Source organism: Dendrobium catenatum, unplaced genomic scaffold (assembly GCF_001605985.2).
Source record: "Dendrobium catenatum unplaced genomic scaffold, ASM160598v2 fragScaff_scaffold_334, whole genome shotgun sequence".
NCBI lineage: Eukaryota > Viridiplantae > Streptophyta > Magnoliopsida > Asparagales > Orchidaceae > Dendrobium > Dendrobium catenatum.
In genome coordinates, this window is record NW_021318796.1 from 2,979,360 (window position 1) to 2,992,065 (window position 12,706).

At 35.4% G+C, this 12,706-nt stretch overlaps 1 protein-coding gene across 1 annotated transcript; it reads left to right on the plus strand.

The window, feature by feature from the left end:
- Positions 1 to 153: 153 nt before the first annotated feature.
- Positions 154 to 12,248, plus strand: LOC110099936 (ABC transporter E family member 2). Its single transcript, XM_020827273.2, has 13 exons — positions 154 to 360; positions 615 to 878; positions 1,991 to 2,076; positions 2,176 to 2,273; positions 2,362 to 2,479; positions 2,571 to 2,660; positions 4,247 to 4,551; positions 4,623 to 4,818; positions 4,884 to 5,069; positions 5,663 to 5,932; positions 6,392 to 6,637; positions 11,585 to 11,730; positions 11,823 to 12,248. The coding sequence occupies exons 2-12, from the start codon at positions 776 to 778 to the stop codon at positions 11,702 to 11,704; spliced, it is 1,818 nt and encodes a 605-aa protein (XP_020682932.1). The 5' UTR covers positions 154 to 360; positions 615 to 775; the 3' UTR covers positions 11,705 to 11,730; positions 11,823 to 12,248.
- The last annotated feature ends 458 nt before the right edge of the window (positions 12,249 to 12,706 follow it).

Consider the following 12,706-nt stretch of genomic DNA (forward strand, 5'->3'; position numbering starts at 1 on the left):
TGACTAATTATACAAGTAATTAATTAATTTAGATAATTAATTAATTTATTCATTAATTATAATACTAATTATTTAATTAATTAAATTAATTATTAATACTTTAAATTATATTAATTAAGTTAAATTAGATTAATTTCTTCCCATGATAGCTTAGAGGCGCTAGGGTTTGCTTTTTCATATTCTCTGCTTCGTCGTTGCGGTTCGACTTCGTTGCTTCGCGGGAGGTAGATTTTTGCACGTGTTGCTTCGGTTCCTTCGTTGCTGTTCGACTTCGCTCCTTCGACGACGTTCCCTTCCTGTGGGATTGGAAGTCACGACATTTTGATCGGAAACAACGACGGGAGCTCGCTCGCTGTGAGGGTAACTTTCTCCCTTCCGTGTGCTTCTTCGGCCAAATCTTGTAAATCCGTTTGATTTCAGGATTTAATAATTCCGGGGTTTATTGTCCAAAGGGGAGACGGAGGATTTATCCCTCCGTGAGATTTAGCGGGCCCTCAAATCCCGTTTGGCAGGATTTGGCTTAAATCCTGCTCAAATCCTGCATAAATCCTGTTTCCAAACAGCCCCTAATAAGTGTTATATTGGTAAATCAGCTTTTTTTTTATTCTTCTCAGGACTTCTCCTTGAAAGAAAATCAGGAAGAGGCGGTCTTAAACCCTTATTAGCTGCGTTTGCTCCTTCTGGATTGTTTTATCAGCTGGTCCAATAATCGTTGCGGCAGCGGGATAGAGGTCAGGCTTTCATATTGTGGATCTGTTGATTCCGGTGGGGCGAGATGGCGGATAGATTGACTCGGATCGCCATCGTCAGTTCCGATCGGTGTAAACCAAAAAAATGCCGCCAGGAGTGCAAGAAGAGTTGTCCTGTGGTGAAAACAGGTATTGTAATACATCTGAGGTGAATTAAAACAGGGATTTTTCTCCTTCGTTTTAAAATTTTGTTTTTTTTTTCCTTTTTAAACCTGTAGTTTTTTATGAAGGATATTTTCTTCGCTTATGCTGTGATAGAGAGTTCTCCAAAAATCTGTACTATCAGTGCTTCTAGGAAATTGTCAAACAATTATTTTGAAGCATACTCGGATCTTGTTTGCGGATAGATCCAGTGATTGTAAATTTTCTAATTTTTCAGTGATTTTATGTGATCGATCGGTGTAAACCAAAAAAATGCCGCCAGGAGTGCAAGAAGAGTTGTCCTGTGGTGAAAACAGGTATTGTAATACATCTGAGGTGAATTAAAACTGGGATTTTGCTCTTTCGTTGTAAAATTTTGTTTTTTTTTTTTCCTTTTTAGGCCTGTAGTTTTTTATTGAGGATTTTTTTCTTCGCTTATACTGTGATTGAGAGTTCTCCAAAAATTTGTAGTATCAGTGCTTCTAGGAAATTCTCAAACAATTATTTTGAAGCATACCCGGATCTCGTATGCGGATAGATCCAGTGATTTTAAATTTCTAATTTTTCAGCGATTTTATGTGATCTATGATTCCCTTGGAATATTAATCTTTCTTTATTTGATTTATAGACAGATTTTTCTAGAAAATTATGTAATTTTTACCAAGACGTTTCTTTTACGCTATGATAAGGTTTGGAATACTGCTATTTGGTTTTGATATTCGATTCTCCACGTTGATGTTGTTTATGATTCAACTTAATCTGTACATAGATTAAATTTTTCGAGAACTAATGTTTTATTTTTCAGGAACTTAATTTGGTTCTCCATGTGGACTTTATTTTTCTTGAGTTCTTAATTTTAAAAGTTTTTAATTTTCATAATTTTATACTAAGCTTTCGAAATTTGTTACACATGTTATATGTTTTTTGTAACCAATGTTGTTAGAGCATTATTAGCTTTCAGAGAAGTTATAATTACCCTTGTTTTTGTTCATCAGTGTTGGTGGGTTCTTCTTTCTTTTTCAGAGGCTTCTATATTGCACATCTCATGTTGGTATAGCTGGATATATGACTCTTTAGCTTCTATGTGATTAACTTGGCAGGGAAACTTTGCATAGAGGTCGTACCTTCCGCAAGAATTGCTTTCATTTCTGAAGAACTATGCATTGGATGTGGTATCTGTGTCAAGGTTCATATCTGCCATTCAGTCGTTCAATTGTACTGTTTTTTTTTTTCTTTTCTTATAGGCCATGCTAAGTGATATCTTATTAGATTTTTTGTTATTCAGAAATGTCCTTTTGAGGCAATTCAAATTATTAATCTACCAAAGGACCTTGACAAAGATACAACTCATCGTTACGGGCCAAACACATTCAAGCTGCATAGGTATTCTTTATTTTGCATTAATGGATATGAAGATGTTCTATTTTGAAACTAAGATTCAAGTTAAATAACTGAAAATTTTTATTTACAGGCTACCAGTACCTAGACCTGGGCAAGTTCTGGGCCTTGTTGGAACAAATGGTATCGGGAAGTCTACTGCCCTTAAAGTGCTAGCTGGAAAATTAAAACCCAATTTGGGACGATTTAATGTAATCTATTTGAACATATTGCTCATTTTTTTTTTCTCATTTTTCATATTATTTATAATATATAATATATCCAAGAGCATTTCTTCTGCAGAATCCCCCTGATTGGCAGGAAATCTTGACATACTTCCGTGGATCTGAACTTCAGAATTATTTCACACGAATTTTGGAAGACAACCTAAAGGTTCGTGGCTATTTCTTCTTTCATGATAGTATTTTTCAACTATTCTAGGCTATCTCACCATGTCAAGCCGTGCCATATTTTCTAATGCATTTTTTTTCTCAGGAATTGTAAAGGAATAGAAAACAGAGCTATAATGATAACTTGTCCAGAAGCTTACCAATTTACTTGCATTAGCTAGATTTAGCACCGGATGTATCGCTCTAGAAAATGAATGGAGAAACCTTCATAAGGATGACCAAAATAGTTGGGATAAGGCTAATGATGATTATTGATGAATGTTTCAGAGTTACTATCATTTTAGGTGTACATAGCTAGTTCTTCAAGATTCTACAGCTTGGTTGCTAGCAAATTGAGTTGTCCAATTTGCCAGTCTCGTATTGAAAGTTTTTTCCCGTTCTGAACTTGGCAGGTCCTTTGCATGCTAGCTGCTAGTTTTGAAATTTCAATAATTTTTGAAGTATTAATAATGCTTTGGAACTTGGTAGCTCAATTACCTTGGCATTCTAGTTGCCTGCTTTGAAAACTTATTTTGTTTACAGTAGTGCTAAGTTCTTTTGGAGGTACATGCATTATGTTGTGTTGTCTTCTCATTTTTCTAATGTAGTTCAAAATTTTTAATCAGTTGATCAAGCCTTTTTCTCTAGAGATTTTCTGCTATCTTCTCAACATTTTCATTTGTCTGAGTTAGGGAAATTCTATTATGATGGTAAAATGTTGAGAATTCTATTGTAATAGTAAATTGAATGAAGAATTAAAGCATTTAGCAATTTCTATTTAATAAGTGTCATAAGTATAGTAGCGTTACAGTTTGTTTAAGATTAAACTTATTTAGGTGGAGGCAATAGCTAACCTGGCAGTTTTGGTAAGTATTGCTTGTATTTCAAGAACCTGTTTGCTATTGCAAGTATCTTCATTATATGCCATTTTTTGAACTAGCTTTATTTAAGGAATGTGAAATGATTAATAATTTATTGTTCACAGTACGGAGGTTTGCTCCAAGGAATATTGATTGTGATATTATTTTCTGATTAAGCAGTGCTAATTATTTGTAAATCCAAGAATTCACTGATGTAGGTTTATGGTAGATAGTTAGTCTTAGTATAATTACATAATCATAACTTTGTCATGATTAACTTAGTAGAAACATGGAATAATATATTGCATTGTAATTTGTAAGATATTTACTCCTTATTGTTGGGAATGTCGTATTCTCTATATTTACAATGCCTCACCTGATAACTTATATATCTTTTATCATGGTGACATAAAAAATTCAAAAAAACAAATGATTCTGTGGCAAAGCATGGTATTTTAAAGTTTCCAAGATTTTATGAAGGTCATTATATATGAATTGTCACAATTTTCCTCATGGTTTATAATTTAATATCAAGGCTTTTTGAAAGCGGGGAGGCTGGTGGTTATTGTGAACATTATGTGATCTTATTTCTTCTTTCAAGAATTGTTTCCTGGATATTTAATTTCTCGTATCTTATTTTGTACTGATAACAGGGAAATCTGAACCCATTGGTTTTATTTGTTTCCTAGAGTTTTGTTCTTCAATTTAAAATTTTGTGTGTTTTTGACAGGCAATTATCAAACCACAATATGTTGATCACATTCCCAAAGCTGTCCAAGGAAATGTTGGCCAGGTACTTGACCAGAAGGATGAGAGAGATAAGAAGGTGGAGTTGTGCAGAGACCTCGAGTTGAATCAAGTCATTGACCGCAATGTCGGTGATTTATCTGGTGGAGAATTGCAGAGGTTTGCTATTGCTGTGGTTGCTGTGCAAAATGCTGAGATATATATGTTTGATGAGCCATCCAGCTATCTTGATGTGAGGCAAAGGCTTAAAGCTGCACAAGTTATTCGGTCTTTGCTCAGACCAAACAGGTTGAAAGATATCTCCATAATATTTGATATTGAAAACATTCATATGGTAACTCACTTTTCTCTAATTTCAGCTATGTGATTGTCGTGGAGCATGATCTAAGCGTCTTGGATTACTTGTCCGATTTCATTTGTTGCTTATATGGGAAGCCAGGAGCTTATGGGGTTGTTACTTTACCCTTTTCTGTACGGGAAGGCATCAACATTTTCTTGGCTGGTTTTGTCCCTACTGAGAATCTGCGCTTTAGGGACGAATCACTTACTTTTAAGGTAAGGAATTGGGCAACTTCTCTAGGTTTACAAAAGTCCAAAGTCTTGACATTATTTCTTTTCAGGTTGCCGAGACACCTCAGGAGAGTGCTGAGGAGATTCAGACATATCAGCGTTATAGGTATCCCACTATGATTAAAGCTCAGGGTAATTTCAAACTTTCTGTGATGGAGGGTGAATTTACAGACTCCCAGATCATTGTGATGCTTGGGGAGAATGGAACTGGGAAAACAACATTTATTCGCATGCTGGTATGTCTTTTTTTGTCTATTACTTGTGTAATAACCTAGACACAGCACCCTTTGAACAGCTTAAAGTTGATTCACAATCATATCTTCAAGAATAAAACTTAAACTTAGGAATTTAATATGCATTGATTAATGGCAACACGTTAGAAGAATGAAAAAGATAGAACTTATATTAAGATTATTTTGATAAGCAATCATGTTAGAGGGCATATTTTGTGCTCAATTTTTATGTTTGACATTTGTTCGCGCCAAGTTCAGTTGGCAGCAAAAAAATGTTCAGAAAATTTTCTGAAAAAATAAAGCCATTTTCACAATATGCATTTGGTGTCCAAGTGACTTAATGTCCAACATGGTATTGGATATCAGGATAAATCTTGATTTACTATTACCTGCTTAAGAAATTGTTCTAAGCATCATAGAATTGTTGAAAGGTGACTAATTTTAAACATAATCGAAGTTTGTGATGTCCATCTCATTACACAGACACTTGGGATTGCTGTATTTCCGTTTTCACTCTTATTTATGGGTAATTTAATATCTGGTAATAAACTATTACTGAGATGTTTTTGTACTGTTAATTTTTGGTTCTTTGATAGGCTGGATTGCTGAAGCCTGACTCTGTTGAAGGTTCAGATGTTGAAATACCTGAATTTAATGTTTCATATAAGCCTCAAAAAATCAGTCCCAAGTTTCAATCTACTGTGAGACACTTGTTACATCAAAAAATTCGAGACTCATATATGCATCCTCAATTTGTTTCTGATGTTATGAAACCATTGCAAATTGAGCAACTGATGGACCAAGAAGTTATGAATCTGTCTGGTGGAGAGTTGCAAAGGGTTGCGTTGTGCCTATGCCTTGGGAAGGTTTGTATAATTTTTTGGATGCATTGGTAGAAGATTAAGGCTTTGTTTGGGACGGCTTTTTTACTGTTTCTTAAAACATATTTCTAATAAAAAATTAAATTTTTTGTACAAAAAAGTTGCTTTAAAAAGCAGTAAGAAAGTTGTCCCAAACGAAACCTAAGACTTCATTTGGGACGGCTTTACTACCGCTTAAAGCAGTTTTCTAGTACAAAAATCTTAATTTTTGTACTAGAAAGATGCTTTAAAAAGCATTAAGATAGCCGTCCCAAACAAGGCCTAAATAATTCAGCTCTCACCACTAATTATTGAAGGATTCTTTATTATAATAAACTTAGTTTTATTAAATTCTTAGTTTGACATATTTCTTAGTTTGTATTTTCTACTAGACCACCATGAAATTGCCTGAATCTTGACGCTGTCTTTTCTCAAGTTCTATGGTGATTCAATTTTCTTCTGCAGCCAGCGGACATATATCTGATTGATGAGCCTAGTGCTTATCTTGACTCCGAGCAGCGTATTGTTGCATCAAAGGTGATAAAGAGGTTTATTCTGCATGCAAAGAAAACAGCTTTTGTTGTGGAGCATGATTTCATAATGGCAACTTATCTCGCGGACAAAGTGATTGTTTATGAGGGAAAACCGTCTGTGGATTGTATTGCTAATACTCCTCAGACATTGGTATCTGGGATGAATCGCTTCTTATCTGTGAGTGCTGTAATTTTTTTCTACTGGTTGGACCGTTGGATTATTTATATCTAGACAATTTAGTTTACTATTTCTGAGAAATGGGAAAAATTTTAATTTAAAATGTTTGTTTCCCTTGCTGTTGACAATCAACAGAGCTATCTCATTGTGAAGATCAAAGGGCTTATTTCTGCATATAATAAAATACTGAAACCCAAATCACTCAAATATAGAGAATTAAATGTGTTTCTTGATTTCTAACAGCAAAGTAGTACAACTTGATTTTCAGTTTTATGGATGACTACTGCATATATTTGATTAAATGCACGATAAAAAAAAATGACAATACAATTATACAACAATCACATCAAGCCTTTGTCCCTGACATGGGGTCGACTACATGAGTCCTTTTTCTTCATTTTATCCTGTTAAAAGTCAAATTCTCGTTTAAATCTAATGAAGAAAGATCATTTCTAATATTTTCTAACCAAGTCTTTTTAGGTCTACCTCTACCTTTCTTAACATAAGTCAAATCTAATACCCCTATTTTTCTAACCGGGTCATTGGAAGGCTGTCGTTTTATGTGACCAAACCATTTAAGACGACTCTCTCTAATCTTTTCTTCCACTGGAGCTACTCCAACCTTTTCATGTATGGTCTCATTTCGTATCTTATCTGTAAGGGTAAAGACACTCATCCACCCGAGCATCCTCATCTCTACAACACTTAACTTAGTATTATGCTTCTCTTTTAATGGCCAACATTCGGCACCATAAAGCATTGCAGGTTTCACAACCATCTTATAGAATTTTCCCTTAAGTTCGAGGGGAACTTTTTGATAGGAAATACTTGATTTCAAGTATCTCCTAGCCAAATCTGAAGTAAAACGAGAAGGAAACTGCTGTTTTCAGCAGAGTACAGCAGCCAAAACACAAGAAAACAACGATAAAACTCAAGAAGAAACTTGAATTCCACTAGATAATGAATAAAATAGCAAAGATACAATTGATCCTCAATTCGAGAGGAGGATCGATCTCTCCCAAAGCTCTAGACGCCGCTAGAGCCCAAAGAAAATCTAAATCTAAGAGATCTCAAATTTCAGCCAAATTCAAGATACTCAAACCCTAGGAAAATCAACTATTTAGTGCATACCAATCAAAAGGAATTCCCTAAACAGTCCCTACATTCAAATTCCTCTCTCAAACCCCAAAAAAATCCTTCCTAAAATGATCCCGTGGAGCTTGCGTGCGAGCGGCTGACGGAAGAGGCGGAGACGTTCGCCCGTTCTCCGCCTGGACCGGTCCCGCATGGACCAGTCTAACACTTTTCTATCACACAACAAACCTGATGCATTCCTCCACTTCAACCATCCAACTTGAATTCTGCTGATAATATCTCTATCTATTTCATGATCACTCTGAACAATACATTCAAAATATCTAAAACGTGTACTCTCTTATTAATGACTTAATCGCCCAAAGTCACAATCCCCTCCCTAAGTCTATTACTACTAAAATTACACTCCATATATTCAATTTTAGATCTACTCAAGCGAAAACCTTTAGAGTTTAGACTCTAAGGGTGACCTCCAATTAATGACAATATTAGATCAAAATTCTAGGTTGTTTTTTCAATTTCATGGTAATACTACTGACAACTATTTTATTTAGTTTTTCCAAAATAGCAGTTGGTGTTCTCCCGTTGGCTTACAGGCTTTTACAATTATTGTCCATTGCTCATTTAGAACAGCCGCTCATATCCTATGATGGTAAAATCAAATACTTTTGAAGTAGGCAGAAGCAAAATCATTTTCATTTAATGCCTCATTTTGTCGGATATGTTAGCGTTTACGAACAGGTGCTTTTGCCATATAAAATGCTGGTGAGCTGTATATACAGAGACAATATGAGCATATTCACTCACAAACAACAAAAACAAATATCTTAATTTCAGCATTAGTAGCTCCCGTGGGTTGTCTCCTTTTTCTTCATTGTATCCTATTAAGAGTCAAATTTTTATTTTAATCTAATTAAAAAATGTCATTTATAATACTTCTTAACCGAGTTTTTTTAGGTCTACCTCAACATTTCTTAACATAGACTATATCTAATATATTTACTTTCCTAACCTGATCATCAGAAGGCTGACGTTTTTAAGTATGCAGTAAGAAAATTATATTCACTAAAAGCCTCATTTTAGTAAGAAAATTACATGAAGAAACAACTTCTTTATAATTGCATTAGCAGCTTACGTGGGGGTAAGAAGAATTGGAGCAGTCGCTACATTGCAAGCTTATCAGAACCATCAGCTTAGAACTGTAGCTCTATTTATATTCGTTGAATCATAACCTCTTCTCATTCTGATTGCAGTCTCTACCACATAATTAATACTCTGGGAAATTTTGTAATGTAATCCTCCAAGGAAAACCTCATATCTATTTGCTACACTAGCGTCCCTGTTGGTCCTCAAATCTTAAGGGTCAATGATTTTCATGGCTTTCTTGATTGAACCAACGCGTCTTACAACATTTTCTCGCTGAATTGACAAGTTTATCTTAGTTTAACCCTCTCTACAGTACTTGCCAAACCCCCTGGAAAACAGAAAAAGAAAAACGAAACCCATTCTACCCTATGTCCTTACTCTTGAAGCTTGTGTGGACATCTAGACGGCTATTGCACTTTTCTTCAACCCATGACCCTCTCCTTGCTAAATTCAACTAAAAAATGAACCACATCATGTCTCTATGAAAGATCTCTCTCTGGTTCAATATCTCACCGAAATCAAATCTTTGGATGATAACATTGCATCAACTTGTTCCATCATAGATCAGGAAGGTATCACTCTTCACGTTGTTCATGGCCTTCTATATGTCACGCTTTCAAAAAATAATCGATATGAAATTTACCCCTAACAATCTCGACAATCTTTTCTCCATACCGTGCAATGAAGAGATCAACACCACTAATGAATTTGGCATGAATTTGCCAAAGAATATATGTTGTTGCACTCAACCTAGCCTTAGCCACTCTTCGTGGATGTGATAGCAGCTCCTTGCGCGAGGACATGGAATTGATTTTTCTATTTATAATATGCATTTTGGCCTTTCAAATCTTTTAAAAATAGTAGAGATAGATCCCAACCCAACTTCAACACTTGCCAAATTTATTGGAAATTCGGTCACTCAGTGATAACCTGCTGGCATCAGATCAACGTTCTTTACTCCTTGTCCAATTACTAGTTGATCACCAACCCGTTAGTGGCCTCTCCTAGGTCCATGCCCACTGATTGGCTCCTTAAATATAATGCTACTTTACACTTCACTTTTCAAATTTGATAAATTGCAAAATTTCTACACATAAAAAATCCGATCAAATCCTTAATGAGAACTCTCTACGGATCTCGAACTTTATTCATGGACTCCCAAATCCCCATAAGCTTCTTAGAAAAACTTCATGTTCTCAATTTCTCTCATAATTTTATTTCAGTTCATCAACTTATTGCTGATAATAGTTCCATCTTTGATGTTTCAGCTTTCTCATCAAGGACCTGATGGCAAACCTATTCTCCAGGGCCATTATTGCAACGAATTATATGACATCCCTTCTATTCTGCCTCAATTCTGCAACATGCACTCTCATCCAATACATCTACGAACAAACTCTGGCACCATTGTCTCGATCATCCCCACGCTTCTATCTTTTTGTCCATCTCCAACAATAGCAATCACTATGCATACCCATTACCCACTAACAATGAACTTCTCTTTTTATAATCATTATAACTCCATTAGAAGTCACCGGCACCCTTTCTTGGAGACTAGTAACCATCACCACAAACCTATAGCTTATACAAATTGATGCATTACTCCCCAACTCTTTCAAATCATTGTTATAAATATCATGTTCTCTTTATTGATGACTTTCCTTTATTTTTGGATTTTTCCTATGCATACTAAATCTTGAGTTGTCACAAAAATTTGTCTATTTCAAAGCTATGGTTGAAAACCAGTCAATGCCGGCCTCAAACTACTTAGCTTTGACGGTGGTGGCAAGTAGTAAGTACACCACCTTCACTCTTTATAACTTATTCTCTACTAGTGGTATTGTACACTCATATAAATGCCCTAATGCTCCCAAACAAAATGTTTTCGTTGAGCTAAATCATCCCCATATAATAGAACCATCATACACACTACATGAAGTCCATCTTCCCTATCACCTATGGGTTGACACATCACTTACATATGTCTATCACATTAACTGCATGCAATCTCCTTATCAATCATTATATAATAAACCACCGGCTTGCTCTCAACTTAGAGCTTTTGACTGCTAATGCTTCCTCTGGCTATGACCATAATCAAAACACAAACTTGCACCACATCTCACTCGGATCTGCTTATCCCGTGTCTCTTCCTCTTGATATGAATCTTTTCCAAGCCCAAAAGTCAAAGTAGCCACTCCTACAATAACATTAATTATAAATCCTTCCATTACTTCCAACTCTCCTCCAATATCCGACATAATGCCCATCCTAAACCAAATGCAATCATCATCTCTTCAGCAATCCCATCAACCTCTCAATAACCACTCGATCAAAAAATGGGCTCTCTCAAGGCCAACTGTATGCTCAACCTCCACACCCTCGATCCATCTTGCTGCACCTAAGATATTAAGCATCTCAAATGGAACATTTTTGTTTAACTGGTCAATAAATGATCATGATGAGGGTTTTAAATCCAATTTGATTTATTTTAAAATGAGTGCAATGTTATTTATTTATGTATTACACCTATCTTAAACTATATTTAAGGGCTTTATAGGCCATGTTGATCAAAATTTTTGTCAGATGTTGAAATAGAAATGTTTTCCCTGAGAATTCTGGCGATAGGATTTTTATATTTTGTAATGAATCAAGTAATGAACGCCAATCAAACAGTACACACTTACATGGATATATTTACTGCAGCATCTTGATATTACATTTAGACGAGATCCGACTAATTATCGACCTCGCATAAACAAGTTGGATTCCACAAAAGATAGGGAACAGAAATCTGCAGGGTCTTATTACTACTTGGATGATTGACAGGCTCACAAATCAAATGAAAGAAGGTTTTTTTTTCTCTATTGCTTTTAGATGTTATGGTTTGGCTTTCCACAGTTGCAATATATCTCTTTACTGAGCCCCTTTCTTGGTTTTGTAGGTTTATTTATTGCCCACAGTGAAACTGAAGAGAGCTCAATATAAAAAAGCTTCTGCAAATCGGTTCATTTTCCCGTTGGATTGAAGCTTTATTCTCGAAAGTTTCAGTTCTCTGCAACTTTTTTATAATGTATGAGAAGAGTAATTGAGGCCCAGGGAACTGTGCTAATAAGGACCTCTACAGTTAAATTTTGCTGATCCTTACCAAGCTGCGACGCCGGTGTAAGGTTTGCCCCCACTGTTTGTCTGAGTTTAGTGAGCTTAGTCGTATATTATTCAGGTTGAAGAGTTATTTGTAGAGATTGAAAATTTTGAATTTGTAGACTTATAAAGGACATGATTTGTGTGATCTATATTATTGTATTTATCAATGATATTTTATGGTGAAATTAAAACTGTGATAACTGCTTGTTTGCCTAATTGGTCATTTACTGTGAGATATATTATTTTGATTATTGCATTACTACTAGCATTGAGAGAATTTGTTTGATATAATGCACTAAATAGGTCTCCTTGATGCTGTAAGTGGGGATAACAAAGTAAGAACCTTGTTGAGATTGAACCCACCCTTGAAATCTGTTAGACCGGTTTGTTGGACCAGTCCAGGCAGAACAAAGGTGAAAGTTTCGTCCCTCCTATACGTGCCGAACGCACGCCCGGGTCCAAGGGAGCTATTTAGGAACGATTTTTGAGGGAGTTAGGAGAGAAATTTGAATGTAGTGACTGTTTAGAGATTTTCTTTTGGATTGTATGCGTTAAATAGTTTGTTTTCTTAGGATTTGGGCATCTTTAATTTGGCTGAAATTTGAGATCTCTTAAGTTTAGTTTTTTGGGCTTTAGCTGCGTCTAGATATTTGGGAGAGATGAATCCTCTTGAATAGAAGA

What these genes read in the sequence shown, in the direction of transcription:
- LOC110099936 (XM_020827273.2), top strand. Translation starts at nt 776, where the DNA reads ATGGCGGATAGATTGACTCGGATCGCCATCGTCAGTTCCGATCGGTGT. An exon ending in TCTTTGCTCAGACCAAACAG is followed by an intron (nt 4,552 to 4,622) that starts GTTGAAAGATAT and finishes CTCTAATTTCAG; the next exon opens with CTATGTGATTGTCGTGGAGC. An exon ending in GGATGAATCGCTTCTTATCT is followed by an intron (nt 6,638 to 11,584) that starts GTGAGTGCTGTA and finishes TATTTACTGCAG; the next exon opens with CATCTTGATATTACATTTAG.